General features: G+C 40.8%; 1 protein-coding gene across 8 annotated transcripts in view; it reads left to right on the top strand.

The window, feature by feature from the left end:
• The first annotated feature begins 229 nt into the window (after window positions 1-229).
• Window positions 230-17,362, top strand: part of ARID4A (AT-rich interaction domain 4A) — a 61,869-nt gene continuing 44,736 nt past the window's right edge. For 3 of the 8 annotated variants that reach the window (XM_072866160.1, XM_072866153.1, XM_072866154.1), the window contains exons 1-5: window positions 230-516; window positions 1,379-1,450; window positions 2,699-2,809; window positions 5,282-5,347; window positions 6,277-6,367. In XM_072866160.1, coding sequence (XP_072722261.1) covers window positions 1,445-1,450; window positions 2,699-2,809; window positions 5,282-5,347; window positions 6,277-6,367 — 274 coding nt within the window. In that variant the 5' untranslated portion in view covers window positions 230-516; window positions 1,379-1,444. Of the gene's footprint in view, window positions 517-867; window positions 965-1,378; window positions 1,451-2,698; window positions 2,810-5,281; window positions 5,348-6,276; window positions 6,368-17,362 lie in introns of those variants that run through there. The other 5 variants (XR_012043202.1, XM_072866157.1, XM_072866156.1 and 2 more) reach the window with 4 other exon arrangements.

The following is a 17,362-nucleotide window of genomic DNA, read 5'->3' as shown; positions in this document are numbered from 1 at the left end:
ATCACGTCGCGCCGTTCGTCTTCCTGTCCCCCGGTCTTGGCCAATCACCGCGCTCAGAGCTACGTCCGGATCCAGCTCCTACCAATCAGCCGCGAGGGGACGCTGACTTCACTTCAATCTCCACCAATCGGCTGACGCTCCGAAGGAGCGCCAATCAAAAGTCTCTTTGGCTCTACCTGCGTCGACGGCTGGCCAATGCTCTCTGCCGGCCGCCCTGTGACCAATGGGGGTGCTGTCCGCGGCGCCCAATCCGGGCGGGGCAGAGCCCCCGGGGCGTCACGAGGGGGCCAATGGGAGTTCAAGCAGGACAGATTCTGCTCAACAGCTTGTTATTGGGCTCGTCGCTGGTGATTCGGTGCGAGTCCGGGCTGGAGGGGGTGGAGCGGGGCCGCGCTCAGCAGCCGCCGCCGCTCGCGGGGCTGTCGTCGTCTCGGAGGGGGCTGCGGCGCTGGGAGCGCGGCGGGGCCGGGCCGGGCTGGGCAGCGCGGGGCTGCCCACTTCGCTCCGAGTTTCCAGGTAGGAGGCAGGGAGGGCAGCGGGCGCCTCGGCAGCCGCAACTCCGCCGCCGTCCCGGGGGAGGGGGCGCGGAGCGGCGCCGGGAGTTCCCCCTTCCCCCCGCGCCAGCGCGCCCTTCCACCCCGTGAGGGAGCGGGGACGCCCGCCGCTCCCCTCACGGCGGGGACGGGGACTCCCTTCCCCGCCGAACTCCGCCCCGTGCCCCCTCCGAGCGCCCCGGCCGCCTCCCCCCGTCGCCGTCCTCGGGGCTGCCCCGACGCTTGGCGGCGGGGACCGCCCGCCCGCGCCGCCCTCCATCCTCAGCCCCCTCAGCCGCGCGGCGCCGGCCCGCCCCCGCTCCGCCTCCCCTGCCCCGGGCCGGGGGCTGCGGCGTCCCGGCGGGCCGCCCGGGCGAGCGGCCGCGGCGGGCGTCCGGGGGGCGGGAGGGAGAAGTCCGCTCGGCCGGCGGGTGAGGGGGGCGGGGAGGAGGGGCTCGGCGCGTCCCTCCGCGGGCCGCAGAAAGTTGCGAGGGCCGGGGAGGGGCGGGGAAGGCGGCGGCGGGCCCCGCCGCTCCCCCCGGCGAGGAGCTGGCCCGTGTGGGGCGGCGGGTTTCCCTCCCGGGTGGAACGCGCGCCCCGGCCCCTCCGCCCTGAGGCGGGGAGCGGGAGCAATGGCGACGTGACACACCGAGGGGCCGCCGGGCGGGAAGCGGCGGGCGGCGGCCGCGGCCCCGTTCCCTCCGCGGCCCGGCGGGGCTGGGACGGGCGGCGGCTCCCGCCCGCCCGCGCTGGGCTCCCCTCGCAGCCCGGCCGCCCCCTCACGGGGAGACCCACGCTCACGCGGGTCCGCCTTCACCGCTCCCCCCCCCCTTCTTGTTTTGCAGTGTTTTCCCGTGTGCTCGCGGGGAGGAGAAGTCTTTGAGCTGGAATCCCTCAAATAACCTTTAAATATGAAGGTAGGCTGGCTGCGGAGCGGGGAACGGCTGCCTTTCCCCCCTCGCTAGCTGCTCTGGCGATTTCATTTTTAATCGCACGCCTCGGCTGAGCAACAGTAGGATAACGCTGGCCGGGGTTTCGGTGCATGCTGCAAATCCTGTTTCTGCTCTCCAGCTGAGGTGTGGGTGAGCTAAGCTCTTATCGTCTTGCAGTAGTAGTCTGAAAATTCACAACGTCTTTTGAGTTGTTGTCCTTTGGGCTACTGTCTTTAAATGCTTCCTGTATCAGCAGCTGCTATTGCAAGTTTGCAAAACCACAGCTTTTGTCCCGCCTTAGCTGTTGCCGGTTTTTTCAGTACAAAGGCTTAACAATTGCAGTATGATTCACAAAAGAGAGAAAAACTTTTTTTTGCCTTCGGAGTTGAAGACATAATAAGAATTTAAAAAAAAAACCAACCCTGTAACAGGAAAAGTTATTTAATAGTCTGTGCTGATTTCCTGTCTTGATAGACATTTTCACTGTGGTAATTTTGTCCTTATTTATCAATGGCTACAAGCACAATAAAGTGAAATGTTGAGTAATAAAGTCCAGATTAAGGAAAACATGATGAGAAATATTTCTTTCTCTTAAAAATGCATAAGCAATTAAGCTTTGATAAAGGCATTTCAGGAAAGAAAAATACTAGTTAACAGCTGTTTGAATGATTACAACAAATTTCTCTAGAGGTCTCCTTTTAGTCAGCAGGAAAAAAAATCTATATATAGAATGTTATAGACTTAATTGTAAGTATTGGGATGATAGCAGTCTCAAGTGTTTAAAATAATCTGTGTCATTGGATTGCTTATAACTGAAAAAAGCACAACTATCTTTTATACTGCCTTTTTGCAGTTGAAACATTTTCCTTTTGTATGCTGTATAGGAATGACTTGAATTAATAGTCACTCCTATATGTTATTACCCTTTTTATAAGGAGATGTTCCAAATATCAGTTGAATACCCTCAAAGATATTTCTGGGAGAGTAATTAGGCTGGGGGGGCTGGCGGGGGGTCAACATCACTGGTAAAACATAACTTCCTGTAACTTGTTTGTTGGTTTTTTTTTTTTCCTTTTAAAGAACAGTCTGATTGCAGTTCAAGTACAGACATTGTTTATCACTTAAAAGTCAATAGATTTAAATGTTTAGACGTAAAATTAAATATATAATGATGTAGCTGTAAAAATAAATAAGGAGAACTAAACTTTGTTCTTATTTTTTGTTCCTTAATAGGCAGCAGATGAGCCTGCCTACCTGACAGTGGGAACTGATGTCAGTGCCAAGTACCGTGGTGCCTTCTGTGAGGCAAAGATTAAGACAGTGAAAAGGCTTGTGAAAGTCAAGGTAGTATACTGTGGTTGTTGCTGATTTTATTAAAGCATTGTGTTGAAAGGACTGTCAGAGGAGATCCTAGTCCTGAAGACTAGGAAATGTTCTTCACCTCACTGTATGAATTTTAAAGAACACTTGAATGTTGTTTTTCATAATTTGATATTGGGTTCGGGGTGTTTTTTGTTCTTTTGTGGGGGGGAGGTGGTTATTACATTTTTTTTAGGAGGATGCTGGGAAAAGAATGAGCTTTCAATTTACCTATTCTTGCTACTTTCCTGATCACAGTTGTCTTCTGTTTGTGAACGCAAATCAGTTTCACAGCAATCAGTTTTGATGTCACAAATAGAGGATTAAGGCTTTACATCAGTAATAAGGAATAAGAGCAACCTCTTCAGAAGCAAAAGTTCCATATCATTCCAGCTGACATTCTCAGTTTTATAGCTCAGAACTTAAGAGGCAATGCCAAAATAGATAAACATAAGAGCAAAAAAGACAGCAGTAGTTAGTTTCTTAGACCACTTTTTAGGAATGTCCAGGATAACATTTGTTAAGTATTGAGCATCTTCTGCTGCTTCTAAAACAGTGTGCTTTGGCTGTAGCTGAGTTTCTACACATGCAAAGTACTGTCATGTGTAGTTCAAATGTAGTGTTCATTCACGTTTACAGGTCTTAAGCCAAAACAACCAAAAAAGAAAGTCATTATTTTGGTATTGCAGTACTGTTATTAAAGCTAGTATGGGAAAACAAGAATAAAACATAGTTAAATAAAAGTTAACAAATCAAAATAAGTACAGAAATTGTTCTTCTGCTTTGTTTTGTCCAAATCTTCCCACTTCCTACTTTCTTGCCTACTGTCCAGGATATGTAAATAAGGCATTAGAGACCCAAAAACCCCTAACAAATAGAGATGAAAGCTTCTTTTTATAACTACACATCTAAGTTTTCGTGTGCTTTAATGCTTAGATCAAGTAGAACAAGCTATCAGCCTCTTCAGTTACGTATATAGATCATACCACTTTATCAGAGTGCTTTTCATGATAAAAAAACCCGCAGTTCAGATCTTGGAGTCTTTTCCCCTGTTCTTAATGAGTACTTTTATAAATTTGTGATGTTCTTTGAAATCTGTGTTAATGAGAAGCTCCATAGGAAGCAGCATGCTGCCTGTCCTGGTCTGACATCCTTGATTTTGTATCTGTATCTTTGGTCTGATAGAGTGTTTAGACTGTTAATAGGTGTGAGTTTCTTTTTCTCATTAGAATCTTATGCTTTATTACTCCATGATAAGATTTGGAAGTGTATGAGGCTGCTATGACTTGGTGGAAATTCCTGTCGCTGTATATCAATTATATTATAACAATTGAAGTTTTAACAAGCTAAGCCTGATATTGTAATTAAGAGCGTGTAGGCACACCCCGGCACACTTGCCAAGAGTGCAAAGAGTCCAGAAAGTCCAGTAGTCTTTTCCTGAGTAGCAGCACAACCTGTATTCATCTCAATGCTGATATAAAATTTTAAAGAAGAATTAAATAAACTGCATTATTAACCTGAATGTGTGTTAATACCAACTCTATTTTAGCATGCCACTAGTGTAGTATTTATAAATACAGCTACAGTGTAGATTATGGTTGGCGGAGCTAGAAAACGATACCTTTATAAGTGGAAAGGAAGCTCCTGGAACTTTGGATTCCTGAAAATAAATAGGAATTTTGGAAATTTTTATTAAAACAGTGTAGGTGGTTTTGCTATAACAAAAGGCAGTGAACCAGTTAACAGTGTTGACACCTAAATATTGATCTTTTATGTTTTTAAACTGAGTCTCTGCAAACTCAAGGATTCAAATTGCATAGGCTTACATTCACTCTGTCTCATCAGTGTTACCTTCTCAAACATTGGCTTTTAAAGGGAGAAGCATAGTTTACTTACACTGTAACTGATCCTTATTTTCATTACAGTTGTAGTGATTCACATCTTTACCATAAAAACTTTCTCTCGCTCAAGGTAGCAGAAATGGTTGTATTGTGATCCGTTGGGTGATTTTTTGATACATATTTAATAAAGAGAGCTTTTTATTTTGGTTGTAGTTTAGTACTCAATGTGTTGTTAATAAAGTGCTACAGTTGAATTAGATAGAGAGAAAAAACCTGTTTAATCTTCTGATCTGGAAGCCCAATTCCAGGTATGCCCTGGATTGCATTAATATCCAAACTCACATCAGAATGTATTTTCTTTGCCTTGGAATGGCTGATGTTTGATTTGCCCTGTTCTTTAATTATGATGTTTCAGGTTAAATACTAAGTGTGATACTTGGGGCTTCCTGTGAGTAAAATGGTCCATGCCAAGTGTTTTGCATTCAATAATGTTTGAGTCCATTTGATTGATAAAGATCTTATTTTCCAAATTATTATTATTATAAATAGTTTCATATGCTTTTTGTATGCTATTAAAAATAAGATATATATTTAAAAGTTTATGAATATCTTTCAGGTGGTCCTGAAGGGGGATAACTCAACTCAGTTAGTGCAAGATGACCAAGTGAAAGGACCTCTAAGAGTATGTATATTGCATGCCTTTTTTTTGTAATCACATAATTGATTTGTAAAATTCTAAATTTTGATGCTGTTTAGGTGGGTGCCTGTTCTACAGAATTTAAATCAACAGGAAGAGGCTCATTGCTTTAGGTCAGATTGATTCTGAGTAATTAGTCTTAACTTTTGTAGCTTTTAGAGCCTGTTTATGCTTCTCCATGTAGTATACTCCATACGCACACAGTTTTGCACACACAATGATTTTTGTATCTTGTAAGACACAAAACTTCTTACAATAGAGAACTTGATTATGAAGCTAAGTTCAAGCCTGTTAGACAATAGTAAATACGATTGCTCTAATTGTGTTTTAAAATAGTTGATGTATTTTATATAAAAATACGTGTTGGTTTGTATTTTTATATGTAAGAGTTGTCTGCTAAAATACATAGCTGCATTATAAAAACCTGACTGCAAATAGAGCTCTTTAGAGGAGATCATCTTCTGTCTTTTTCTTTTCTCTAGCTACTGCAAGAACACCAATGCATGTTGTAGGCTGCTACTGTTATCTAGTTGACAGTATAACAATGTTCAAAGTGTAAGAAATACTAATAATTGCATGCACATCAGTAATAAAGTAATAATTACTTTGATTGAATATTTGAATATTTATTTCCAATTAGCCTTCTGTTGTTTCTTGTGATGACATAAGTCATGCCGAAATTAGATGTTCCGAGTTTCTTGCTGCCTTACTGTCTTACTTGCAGTTCAGCCTTCATGCTTAAGGACCTTTGTTCTTACCAGCTAAGTTACTAAATTTTACAAAGTAACATTTAGCTAAAATGAGACTTAAAAAAAAAAAATTCTAGCTTGCTGGAAGAATTAATGTATACACATGTTTTTCTCCGTTATATGAGTTTGGGATTATATGTAACCTTGAGATACTCCTTTTTGCAGGTTGGTGCAATGGTTGAAACCAAAATGCCTGATGGATCCTTTCAAGAAGCTGTTATCAGCAAGTTGACAGATGCTAGTTGGTATACTGTAGGTGAGTAGCCACATGCTTTCATTTACGATCTCTAATCTTTGAACAAAGTATTTCTAATTATAGGTAATAATGGAAGAAATTATATCTTGTATTGTAAGATCAGAGATAGATTTTGTAGGGCCCTTTTTTAAGTCTTCCAGGTCTTGTTTCCTTTTCCATTTAAAATAGGATAATAATTATTTGATGTTCGGGGGGGCTGTTGCAAAGGTAATTGCAGGGCTGAACAATCAAGTTTTATTTGGCACAATGTATGTATACTGATGGTAGTGTCACTCACTGGAATTCAGAATAATTTTTGCAGATTTTAAGACATAAACCTCATAATTGCACTTCTAGCTGAAAACCTGTGGCATGTAATGAATGACTGAAATGCAAACCTTCTTTCACTATATGCGATCTTGTACACAAGAAGAACATTGGTAGCACCACTATGCATTCTGAAGTCATTCCTCTGTTTTGTGTAGAGTTGAGGGTTGGGTTTTGTATGAAACAATAGAAGAAAGGATTTATTTATTTTTTTTTAAGGAAAGAATTGACCCATCACACCTTAAAAAGAAAAGAGAGGACATTCACTTATAACATGAATAGCTGTTTGCTTTAAAATAATTCTGAAATAATGATTATATCTAAAGTGAAATAGAAAACTACTTTACTTCTCATGTTGGAGGCTCATGCACTTTTCAGTTACTGAAATAGAAACCACAGAATGCAGGGTCAGCAAAATGTCAATGTTGAACAAGAATTCATTGCAAGATAAATTATTTTGAATAATTAGAATTGCTTATTCTGATACCTAGATTTTTCTGAAACAGCTTTAATAATGGAATGACAAAACCCAGCAACATTCAAGTAATACTAGATAAGCAAATAAAAACCCACAGTATTTGACTCAAAGAGCTTTGCAAGCACCAGTCCATTTTTTGCACAACTTTCTCACAGCAGTGGAGCGTTACATTCACTAATAGTAGCATGGAGGGAACATGCTCCTCTTAATTGTCCTGTACATGCTACTCTTCGGCATTGCTTCCGAGATTGGTACTTGTAAATTTAAACCGTTTGTTTCTTACTAGCTGCCTTGTATACAGAATGTATTCAGCTTTACTTCATGTTCTTTTGAACTCTCTTGAGGAGTCCTCTCTCCCATTAAGTGTCAATTATTTTCATTCATTAACCCCTTTTTTAAGTCATAAAGAAGATATTTTCAGTAATCCAGTATTTCCATTGCAGTAGGTGAGGTCATGTCATCCTTGGTGGGATCAGGATAAGGCTCTCACTACAGATAGTTTGGAAGGGTTTACCACTTTATTATTATTATTGTTACTGTGTGCTTTAAATACAAGCCGCTTGACTTACCAGTTGAGAAAGCTCACTGCTCTTTGCATTTTTATTCAAGATTATAACATTGCTGTAAAATTGTAGATTTAGCTTTAAAATCTTAGTGTATGTCAGGTCAGGGAGGAAAGGCAGGATTATTCTGGAGTGCGGAAGATTTAAAATCTACTTGTTTTAGTACTGTGATGTGACATACTCAGTGAAGAACACTGGACCTTCAACTTTGCTTTATATTGACTGAGAGGTTCACCGTTCTGATACAGAAGAGTTAAGAAACACCGTCTTGCACTAATAATTTCATGATTTATGAATTACCATTTCCATTTTAAAACTCTTACTTATTTTAATTTTAAAGTAGCATTTTTAGCTAATTCTGTTTGAATTTGGACCAGAAGATTTACAGCAGTAAACCAACCCTACATATTCCTGCTTCAGTGATTTAAAAAGGCTTTAAACTATTAATTGGTAAAATAAACATGTTTGTCTTCTTACATTTGACAGGTGAACTTTAAGTCCCCTGTTTTGGGCATGAGTTTTGTCTGTTTTTTCTTTTTTTTCCTTTTCTTTTGAGCAGTACGTCTCTGCCAAAAATCTTTACTTGATGAGCAGGTAATTTGAATGGTGAATACATGCTCTGCCCTGTATTAGTGGGTTGTTGTTTAGGTTTAATAAATTGTTGAACTCTCCCCAATAATGTAAGAGCTAAATCATGCATGCCATGATTTTTACTTCATACACTTATCAAAGTGCAGTTCCTCAGAAACTTGAACCAATAAATTAATTTATTATTGTAATTTTCTTTCCCCCAAAATACTTTTTGATAGGTGGAATAGGGAAAATAAAATCATATGTTTTCCATATGCAACTGTATTAAGACTGCTAGGATTTTGTAAAAATTTGGAGCTGGGAGTGTGTGGGGGATTTCAGTAATCTTATGGTAAGTTAACATGCAGTACTGTAATATGGCATGTAGAGTATCTATACCTGTGACTATGAAAATACAATTGTAGCACATTGGAATTGTATTTAGATCTTATGAACATTTTTGTGAGTTGTATGTGGTGGCGTGCTTATTGGTGTTGAAAGTACAGATAACATTGACCAAAGTAAGCAGATCGTGAAGTTTGTGTCATTAAAAAAATGCTTATTTTACTTTTAAAATTGGAGGAAATGTTCTAGGTTGAGTACAGAAACATTGAGGTCTGAAAAATAAGCCTTATCTTTTGCCTGCTGCTTCCATTGTATCTTTGTGGAAAGTTTTGGATAGATATTAGGTGTATGCTTATGTTGCTGTGAAGCAAGCAGAGTTGAATTGCTTCCTTTTTAATAGATGGTGGGCCATACTACTTGGCAGTCTTATTGACTGATTCAGTCAAAGCTAAAGAGTTAAGAGGGAAGTGGATTAAACAGCCTTCAGGTTTCTAGAATGTCTTCCTGAATGTGGTCGGGCTTGAGATGGAAAGCACAGGGGAAAGCTTGTGTTTCAGTAGTATGTGCTTTTCCCGTACTATTTATATACTGTTTTACGTAGCATCTCTTTCTCGGTGATCTAAAGTAGACTGATATGGGTAGGGAAATGAGTAATATATACAGACAAGCATTTTCAAAATATTAACTACAAAAATCTAAAAAATCCACCAAAACAAAGACATGCATGTCTAGTGAGAAGTGATGATGTTCAATCTTGCAAATCAGGTTCTCTATTTCAGATAGGTAACTAAAGAAGAAAAGAAGTCAGTTGAAACAACTTTGCTTTGTTCAATAAGGTGAACCAGTAGAAATGCTATGTTGAATTTGCTGTAGTAGGCTACTTTGCCACCAACATAATGAAAGAGCCACAATGATGATCAGGTAGTCTATTTTAACAGTATCTCCTGTCTATTAATGGCGTTCATGTACCCAAAATAAATAAGGATTTATTTTTACTGTAGCTGCCATGGAATCCCTTTTTCACCTATTTTTACCTCATAATGATGTTACTGTAGCCATTTGGTTGTATCAAAATTTTCAGCTGTGATTTGGAAATATTTTTGAAATTACCTTTGAAATTCAGCTTTTCAGTATAAGTAGGTGAAGAAACAAAAGCTGTTTGGAGTGAAAGTTTAACAATGTCTGAAAAATGCCACTGCACAAGTCAGCCTTCTCATCTGCTCAACTGAATCTAAAGTGGGATGACAGTAATAGCGGTTTAAGTTCTTTGGATAACAAATGGCTTGGTTGGATGTTTTAATCTTTAAAACGCAATTATTTAAAATTAATTTACTTGATTTACAAATCTTGAAGTGCTGCATCGATGCGTTTGAAGTGCTGGATATATTGCTAGGTGATAATTGCGTAGCATTAGAATGATCTATCAGATCTGCTTTCAGCTGAGCCTTGTTTGAATTATGGCGTACCATCCACCTGATTCTGTGTTAACATGTAAAATGCTTCAGGTAAATACAGAAATAATGTCTGAAATTACTAAAAAAGAAAAGAAACCACAACCCAGGCCATGCCTTACGAAGTGCATAGCTGTATTTTCCTTTTTTCACATTCTCTCTGGAATCTTACAAGCATTACCAGAATTTCAGAAAACAGAAATCCTTATGTATATGTTCTTTAAGGAAACACTTTTGCATCACTTCTGTACAGAACTGGAAGCGATGTAGTGTCTATATAAAAGTGAGAAACAGTATTTCAATTGAGCAAGCATCTGAAGAGTAGCTGTTAGAACAGCCTTTTTTATTGCCCCATCAAAACGAAAGTGTCATCTCTCTCTTGACAAAACTCAGGTCAATCATCTGTATGTGCTTAGATCTCATTAAGTGTATGTAATTTTACCATATCTACAGCTTTAAACAAAAGAAAAAAGCAGATCAAATACATTGAGCTTTGTGCCTTGTATTTTGCTAGATAAAATCAAGGAAAAGTTTTTTTAAAGAGAGACAGAGAAAACATGTATTAACTTTCAGTAATTTTTCCTCTGAAATGAGTAGGAAATAGGGAGAGAAAAAACAAAACAGTGAGAAGCATTTGCAGTTTCTAGCAGACCTTGCTGTCAACAGTAGGGCTTTATATACTGTTTAGAGTGAAAGGGAGCATGAATCTTTATTTTTTGACAATTATGGCTTTCAAGCTTCATCTAGTACTTTTATGTAAGAGAAGACATATCTTTTCTCCTTTTAAAAGTTATCATGATGAAATGGCAAAATATTTTAGCATGAATAGTAAAGAGTTTATTCTTCTCATTCTTTTCAACACTATACAAGTCTGCAAAGCCAACAGAGTTTTTCCTTTTTGTCTCTAGTATGGTGTTGTACATCAACATGGCCCAACTTTGGCTGTGCTGTAAGCCAGACACCACTTTCGAGACACCTCTGTGAGCCCCATACCTCTGCTTGTGCTGCTCTCCGGCCTCACATGGTGATAACTTCCTCCCCTCATGTAGTCACTGTGGCAGGTTGCAGGGAATGCCGGAGTGTGTGCTGGGAGGAGTTAGATACCTGACTGCTTGTCCTTGTGCAAGTGAAGTTTTGGGTAGTCCACTTGAGTTGTTTGGAAATGAAGTATAGTCTCAGCCACCAGTTGCACCACTCTGGGGTACCGCATTTAGGAGGGCAGGTGACAGAAACAAAAGGTATTAAGTATTTGGTTCTAGTCTTCTTTCATGTTGCATGGGTTTTGAAAATTCCAGTTCATAATTCTGATAATGTTTATCAGAAAATGAACCAACAGTGATGTCCTAGGTCTTTCAGGAGCAGGGTTGCTAACAGGAGCTATTTATAGTCATATTTTCCTATTTTAAAAAAAGTTGTCCTCTTCCGATGCTGTGTGGAGATATCTGTACTTGGTCCTGGCTCCGCTACAACTTGAAGCTCCTAACATGTCTTACTCCTGCATGAAGGGTGATAAAAGCTGTCAGTGCCACCACAGTCAGTTGATTTCATCCATGCCAGAGGCTTGTCGGTTTGTCATGTTATAATTTCAACAGCACACGTTTTGTAGTATGTGCAAGGCACTAGTCACGTTTGTGTGGCTGGTTTGACCGGTTCTTCCCAGCATCCTGTTGAGTTCTACATCCCAGAAGCATCACTTCATCTTCTGGCTGTGCATGTGTCATCCAGGAATCCAAAACCACAAATGTGGCAGGGGAACTGTCCAGTTGCCCCCACTTTGCTGGTGCTCTATACCACCCTGACCCACCATAAATTTGTTCTTTTCTTCTTCAAAATGTTGCTTGGGTGGATTTTGAGGAAACCCTGAATTTGCCTAGAGTCCTTCCATGGGACATACTGTTGTTTAAGTGCACCTGTGGCGCATGGAAACTGTGCAGTAGCTGTGTTGGTTGCTTTCTGGAGAATCTAGAAAAAAAGAATAGCACCGCATTTAGCACTTAAGCGTGTTTAGGCAACGTGCAGGTAGAGGAGCAGATGTGACGGTGGAAAAGTATATTAACTGAACCTTGTTACAAATCAACTGGATAGAGCCTTTGGTTATAAAACTGCCTTTGTTAGAATGTGGACTGAGTGTTAAAAAAAAAAAAAAGTGTACAAACAATACTGTAGGGAAAGCAGGGAGGTAGAATTTTGTTCTCTAATCTCTTTATATGTAATAATAGTAAGATTACTGTAACATCTCAGAAAAAGCAGTTTCAGACAGTAGGTTTTTGTTTGTAAGGTGATAGTCTTCTATGAGTAGACTCAAAGGTCACACTTCTGTGTTTTTAGTTATACTTCATATACATTTCTGTAGAGGAACTGAAGCTCATTTAAAATGAATGTTTTTTTTAAAATTGAGTTCTGTAGTCTCTCCAGTAACACAATACACTGCAGTATCTTGCTCTTAAGCCCTCTTACAGTGATGAATCGGTAGTTAGTACAGTCCTTGTCTACAAGGTCATTCCACAAGTATCGTGTGACTCTTGGTACTTTATATTGTTTCCACAGCTGAAAAACAAAAATCTGCAAAACTTACACACATTCATCGAGACATTCATAGATAGCATCTCTGATAGTTCACAAATTACCACTTTGTCAGGCAGCTGGTGAAAATAGTTAAGTGTGCATAGTGACACTGGATTAGTTTCTACTTGTTGGTGTGTACTTTCATTGTCTTGGTAGATTTAAAAGTTTCTGAATGGGATTAGGAATGAGAAAAAAGGTTTACTTGCTGTGCAGTATAGAATCTCTCCTCCTTTGGGCAGCAACAGTAACATAACTTGCTGGATTTGAAGTTAGCAAGCAGATGCAGCCTTGAGGGTTATTCTTCCTATTCACTTGCCTATTACTGGACTGCCTTGTTCCGGTAACACTGCTCTGTGTATAAGTAATATGGTAACTATTATGAGGATGTTACTGCTAGAGTCCTGCTATGTTCTCCTTTTTCTTTCTTTTTTTTAATTTTTAAAATCTTAGGGATATTTATAAACAAGATGTAGTTAAACTGATCTGCAATCTTTTGTGGCAAGTTTCTTCACGGTTCCTAAAAGTGGTTTTGATTAGTTAACTTGTTAATATTTCTTCTATAAATATATGAGAACTGATGTTGAGACAGCATTTTTGTGAGGACGGGTTTAGTAGTATTTTTGTTAATGGCATTTATGGGCCTGCTACAGACAGGGAATGGAAGATACCTGCTCATCTATAGCGAGTGGAAAGTTGCACTGTTTAATGCATTTTTGAGGTACTCAACTTTTAATCAAGCAATTTTTTTCCTAACTTTTGTGAGGCATTGCACTTATTCCCACTGGGAAACTTTGTTTTTCTTTTTCTGTCATAGCTTTGGCTTGCCTAGACTTCCACAAACAGAAAAAAAAAGTCAGTTCTGTTTCTTTCCTGTTATTATCAGCAAGGTTGGGATGCAGCGAAATTCTGAAAATTTCCACTTTATTTCCACTGTTTAAATGTGCTCTGTATGGGGCATATTGAACTCCATTCTTGGGACTAGAACAAGCATTATAACAGAGACTGTGCCTCCAGGTTGTGCTGCTTAGTCAACTTTTTTCCCCTTCTGCCAGTGTTCGGTGTTAAGCAACATATTTGGAAGAAAGGCCCCTGGCCAGCAGAAACATTGCTTTTCTTTCTGTCGTTCCTACTTTGTTATACTAACTCTTGAATAGTAGTATATAGGTTCCCGGCTAGTATGTATCATTGCCTTTCCAGAAGTATTTACTGTAGTAGTCAGCTGGTACACCCTGGTTCCCCAACAAATACCTGCCCACTACAAATTAGGCAATGGTAGTACTTAAAAGGCTTCTGCTTTTTCACACTTGTTTCTTTGGAAGGACAGGATTGTAGGTTCCTCTTCTAAGATAAATGTTGTGACACTGTAAACACATCTTTTGGTGACCACATTCCATGTGTATGGGGAGATGTCTCCCTCTCTTCTATTCCTGTTTCCTTCCCTCCTTAACACAACTGATACTGTTCAGTAAATTCTTTCTTATGGAATATAACCTCTAGAATTTCTGCTGTTGGAGAATTTGGAGTTGTAACAATAACCTGTTTAAGGAATGATAATGTAATTAATACAAGTTATTCAAAATTAATTAAACAGGTTTTAATTTGTCTGTTTGTTAGTACTAGGCATTTTAACTAGAATTAAGCAGCCTTACTTCTGGACGAGGTTAAAAAGAGGAATGAATTTGCAGCTTAGAGCACATTCTAAGAGTGTATTAAGTTCTTCTGACATGACTACTATCATAGTATCAAAGTATCGCATAGCCAAAATCTGTGACGTCTGCCCTACTGCTTATATTTATGAAATCCTTAATATATAATAATGTACATTGAAAGGACATTTAAAGCCTCTAGGACTAGCATTAAAAAGTCATGCATAGGGTGGCAGTAATATGAACGGTACTTTTGGTGAAGTAGATTTTTCTTAAAAGTGAGATGGAAACCACAAGGCCTACTTAGTTTAGGAAAGGTATATATTTTTAAAGGTGCTGAGACTATCAATGTGTGTTTCTGATTACCCTTTCAGTAAGGCGCAAACAAGTATTTTTCTGTAGAAGAGAAACAAGTTTAAAATAGCTACAATTACAAAATATTTTATGCATTGTGATTCATTGGAGAGACTTCTTACTTGGCCCCACTTTAGTGATTCAAATAATTTGATATTTTTGTATGAAAAATGGTGCTATCTTTTATCTATTAACACTTTATAAAGTAGTCACTAATTTGGCTAAGAAAATCTTTCTTTTTATGTTGTTCTGTTACATAGTTTGTGGTTCTGCAAAGATGTTGTCTTGCTCTGAGTTGTGTGGCTATGCTGTCAGTTGCAGGTGCTGTTGCACATGCATAAATCCTTGTAGAATGAGCAGACAGTTTCTTACATATCTAAAAACTCTTACGTGGTCAAAGACAGTTTCAGTTTATCCTTGAAGCAATTAAATGACTTTGAAAGACCAAAAATATTAGTGTCTTCTGTTTCTGCCCCTCATGGTCCTTCTACCTCTGCCCCTACTGGTCCCCATCAAGACAGAAAATTAAATGTAACTGTCACTTTTCTATTAATAATTTTAAAAAGGCAAGGTCTTTTAAAGTAATGATAATTCTGTGGTTTTTCCTTCTATATAACACTACTTAGTTTTTGTTATTGAGAATTCTATTGTAATTGTATAAAAACATCTTCTGTACTGAGCAGGTGATGTCTGTAGGGATAACCACACACAGACTTGGTAAAAATTTTCTATTTTTGTCATTTGTGTGTGTATATATGTATTTACATATATTTATATGAGACTCTTGGGGATTGGATATGTTCATAGAATCATAGAATGGTTTGGGTTGCAAGGGACCTTTAAAGGTCATCTAGTCCAACCCCCCTGCAATGAGCAGGGACATCTTCAACCAGATCAGGTTGCTCAGAGCCCTGTCCAGCCAGACCTTGAATGTTTCCAGGGACGGGGCATCTACCACCTCTCTAGGCAACCTGTGCCAGTGTTTCGCCACACTCATTGTAAAAAATGTCTTAAATCTAGTCTGAATCTACCCTCTTTTAGTTTAAAACCATTACCCCTTGTCCTATCGCAGTAGCCCCTGCTAAAAAGTTTGTCCCCATCTTTCTTATAAGCCCCCTTCAGGTACTGGAAGGTTGCATAAGGTCTCCCCACAGCCTTCTCTTCTCCAAGCTGAACAACCCCAACTCTCTCAGCCTTTCTTCATAGGAAAGGTCTTCCAGCCTTCGGATCATTTTTGTGGCCTCCTCTGGACCCACTCCAGTAGCTCCATGTCCTTCTTGTGCTGAGGGTTCCAGAGCTGGATGCAGTACTGCAGGTGGAGCCTCACCAGAGCAGAGTAGAGGGGCAGAATCCCCTCCCTCGACCTGCTGGCCACGCTGCTTTTGATGCAGCCCAGGATATGGTTGGCCTTCTGGGCTGTGAGCGCATATTGTCAGCTCATGTCCAGCTTTTCATCCACCAGTACCACCAAGTCCTTCTCCGCAGGGCTGCTCTCAATCCCTTCATCCCCCAGCCTGTATTGACACAAGGGGTTCCCTCGACCCATGTGCAGGACCCTGCACTTGGCCTTGTTGAACCTCATGAGGTTCACACGGGCCCACTTCTCAAGCTTGTCCAGGTCCCTCTGGATGGCATCCCATCCCTCAGGCGTGTCAACCACACCACTCAGCTTGATGTTGTTCGCGAACTTGCTGAGGTTGCACTCGATCCCACTGTCTGTGTCATTGATGAAGATATTAAACGGTACTGGTCCCAGTATGGACCTCTGAGGGACACCACTTGTCACCGATCTCCATCTGGACATTGAGCCATTGACCACTACCCTCTGGATGCAACCATCCAGCCAATTCCTCATCCACTGAATGGTCCACCCATCAAATCCATATCTCTCCAATTTAGAGAGAAAGAAGTTGTGGGGGACCGTGTCAAAGGCCTTACAGAAGTCCAGACAGACAACATCCATAGCTCTTCCCTTGTCCGCTGATGTAGTTACTCCATCATAGAAGGCCACTAGGTTGGTCAGGCAGGACTTGCCCTTGGTGAAGCCATGCTGGCTGTCTCGAATCACCTCCCTGTCTTCCATGTGCCTTAGCATAGCTTCTGGGAGGACATGTTCCATGATCTTCCCAGGCACAGAGGTGAGGCTGACAGGTTGGTAGTTCCAGGGTCCTCTTTTCTACCCTTTTTAAAAATCGGTGCCATGTTTCCCTTCTTCCAGTCACCAGGGACTTCACCTGACTGCCATGACTCTTCAAATATCATGGAGAGTGGCTTGGCAACGACATCAGCCAATTCCCTGAGGACTCTGGGATGCATGTCATCAGGTCCCGTAGACTTATGTATGTTCAAGTTCCTCAGGTGGTCACGAACCTGATCTTCTCTTGCAGTGGGAGGGACTTTGCTCCCCCAGTCCCTGCCTTGCAGTCCATCCACTCGAGAGGTGTGGGAAGAGAGGTTGCCAGTGAAAACTGAGGCAAAGAAGTTGTTGAGTACCTCAGCCTTCTCCTCGTCCGTTGTTCCCAGTTTGCAAGTCTTGCTCATCAGGGGGTAACGCTTTCTTTGACCTTCCTTTTCTGGCTGACGTACCTGTAGGAAGCCCTTATTATTCTTTGCATCCCTTGCCAAGTTCAGCTCCAGCTGCGCCTTGGCTTTCCTGACCCCATCCCTACATAACCGGGCAGCGTCCCTATGCTCTTCCCAGGATACCTGTCCCTGCT

The sequence above is a fragment of the Ciconia boyciana genome, chromosome 6 (assembly GCF_034638445.1).
Source record: "Ciconia boyciana chromosome 6, ASM3463844v1, whole genome shotgun sequence".
Taxonomy (NCBI): domain Eukaryota; kingdom Metazoa; phylum Chordata; class Aves; order Ciconiiformes; family Ciconiidae; genus Ciconia; species Ciconia boyciana.
Note: the sequence above shows the minus strand (reverse complement) of the source record. Positions and strands in the feature narration are given on the sequence as shown.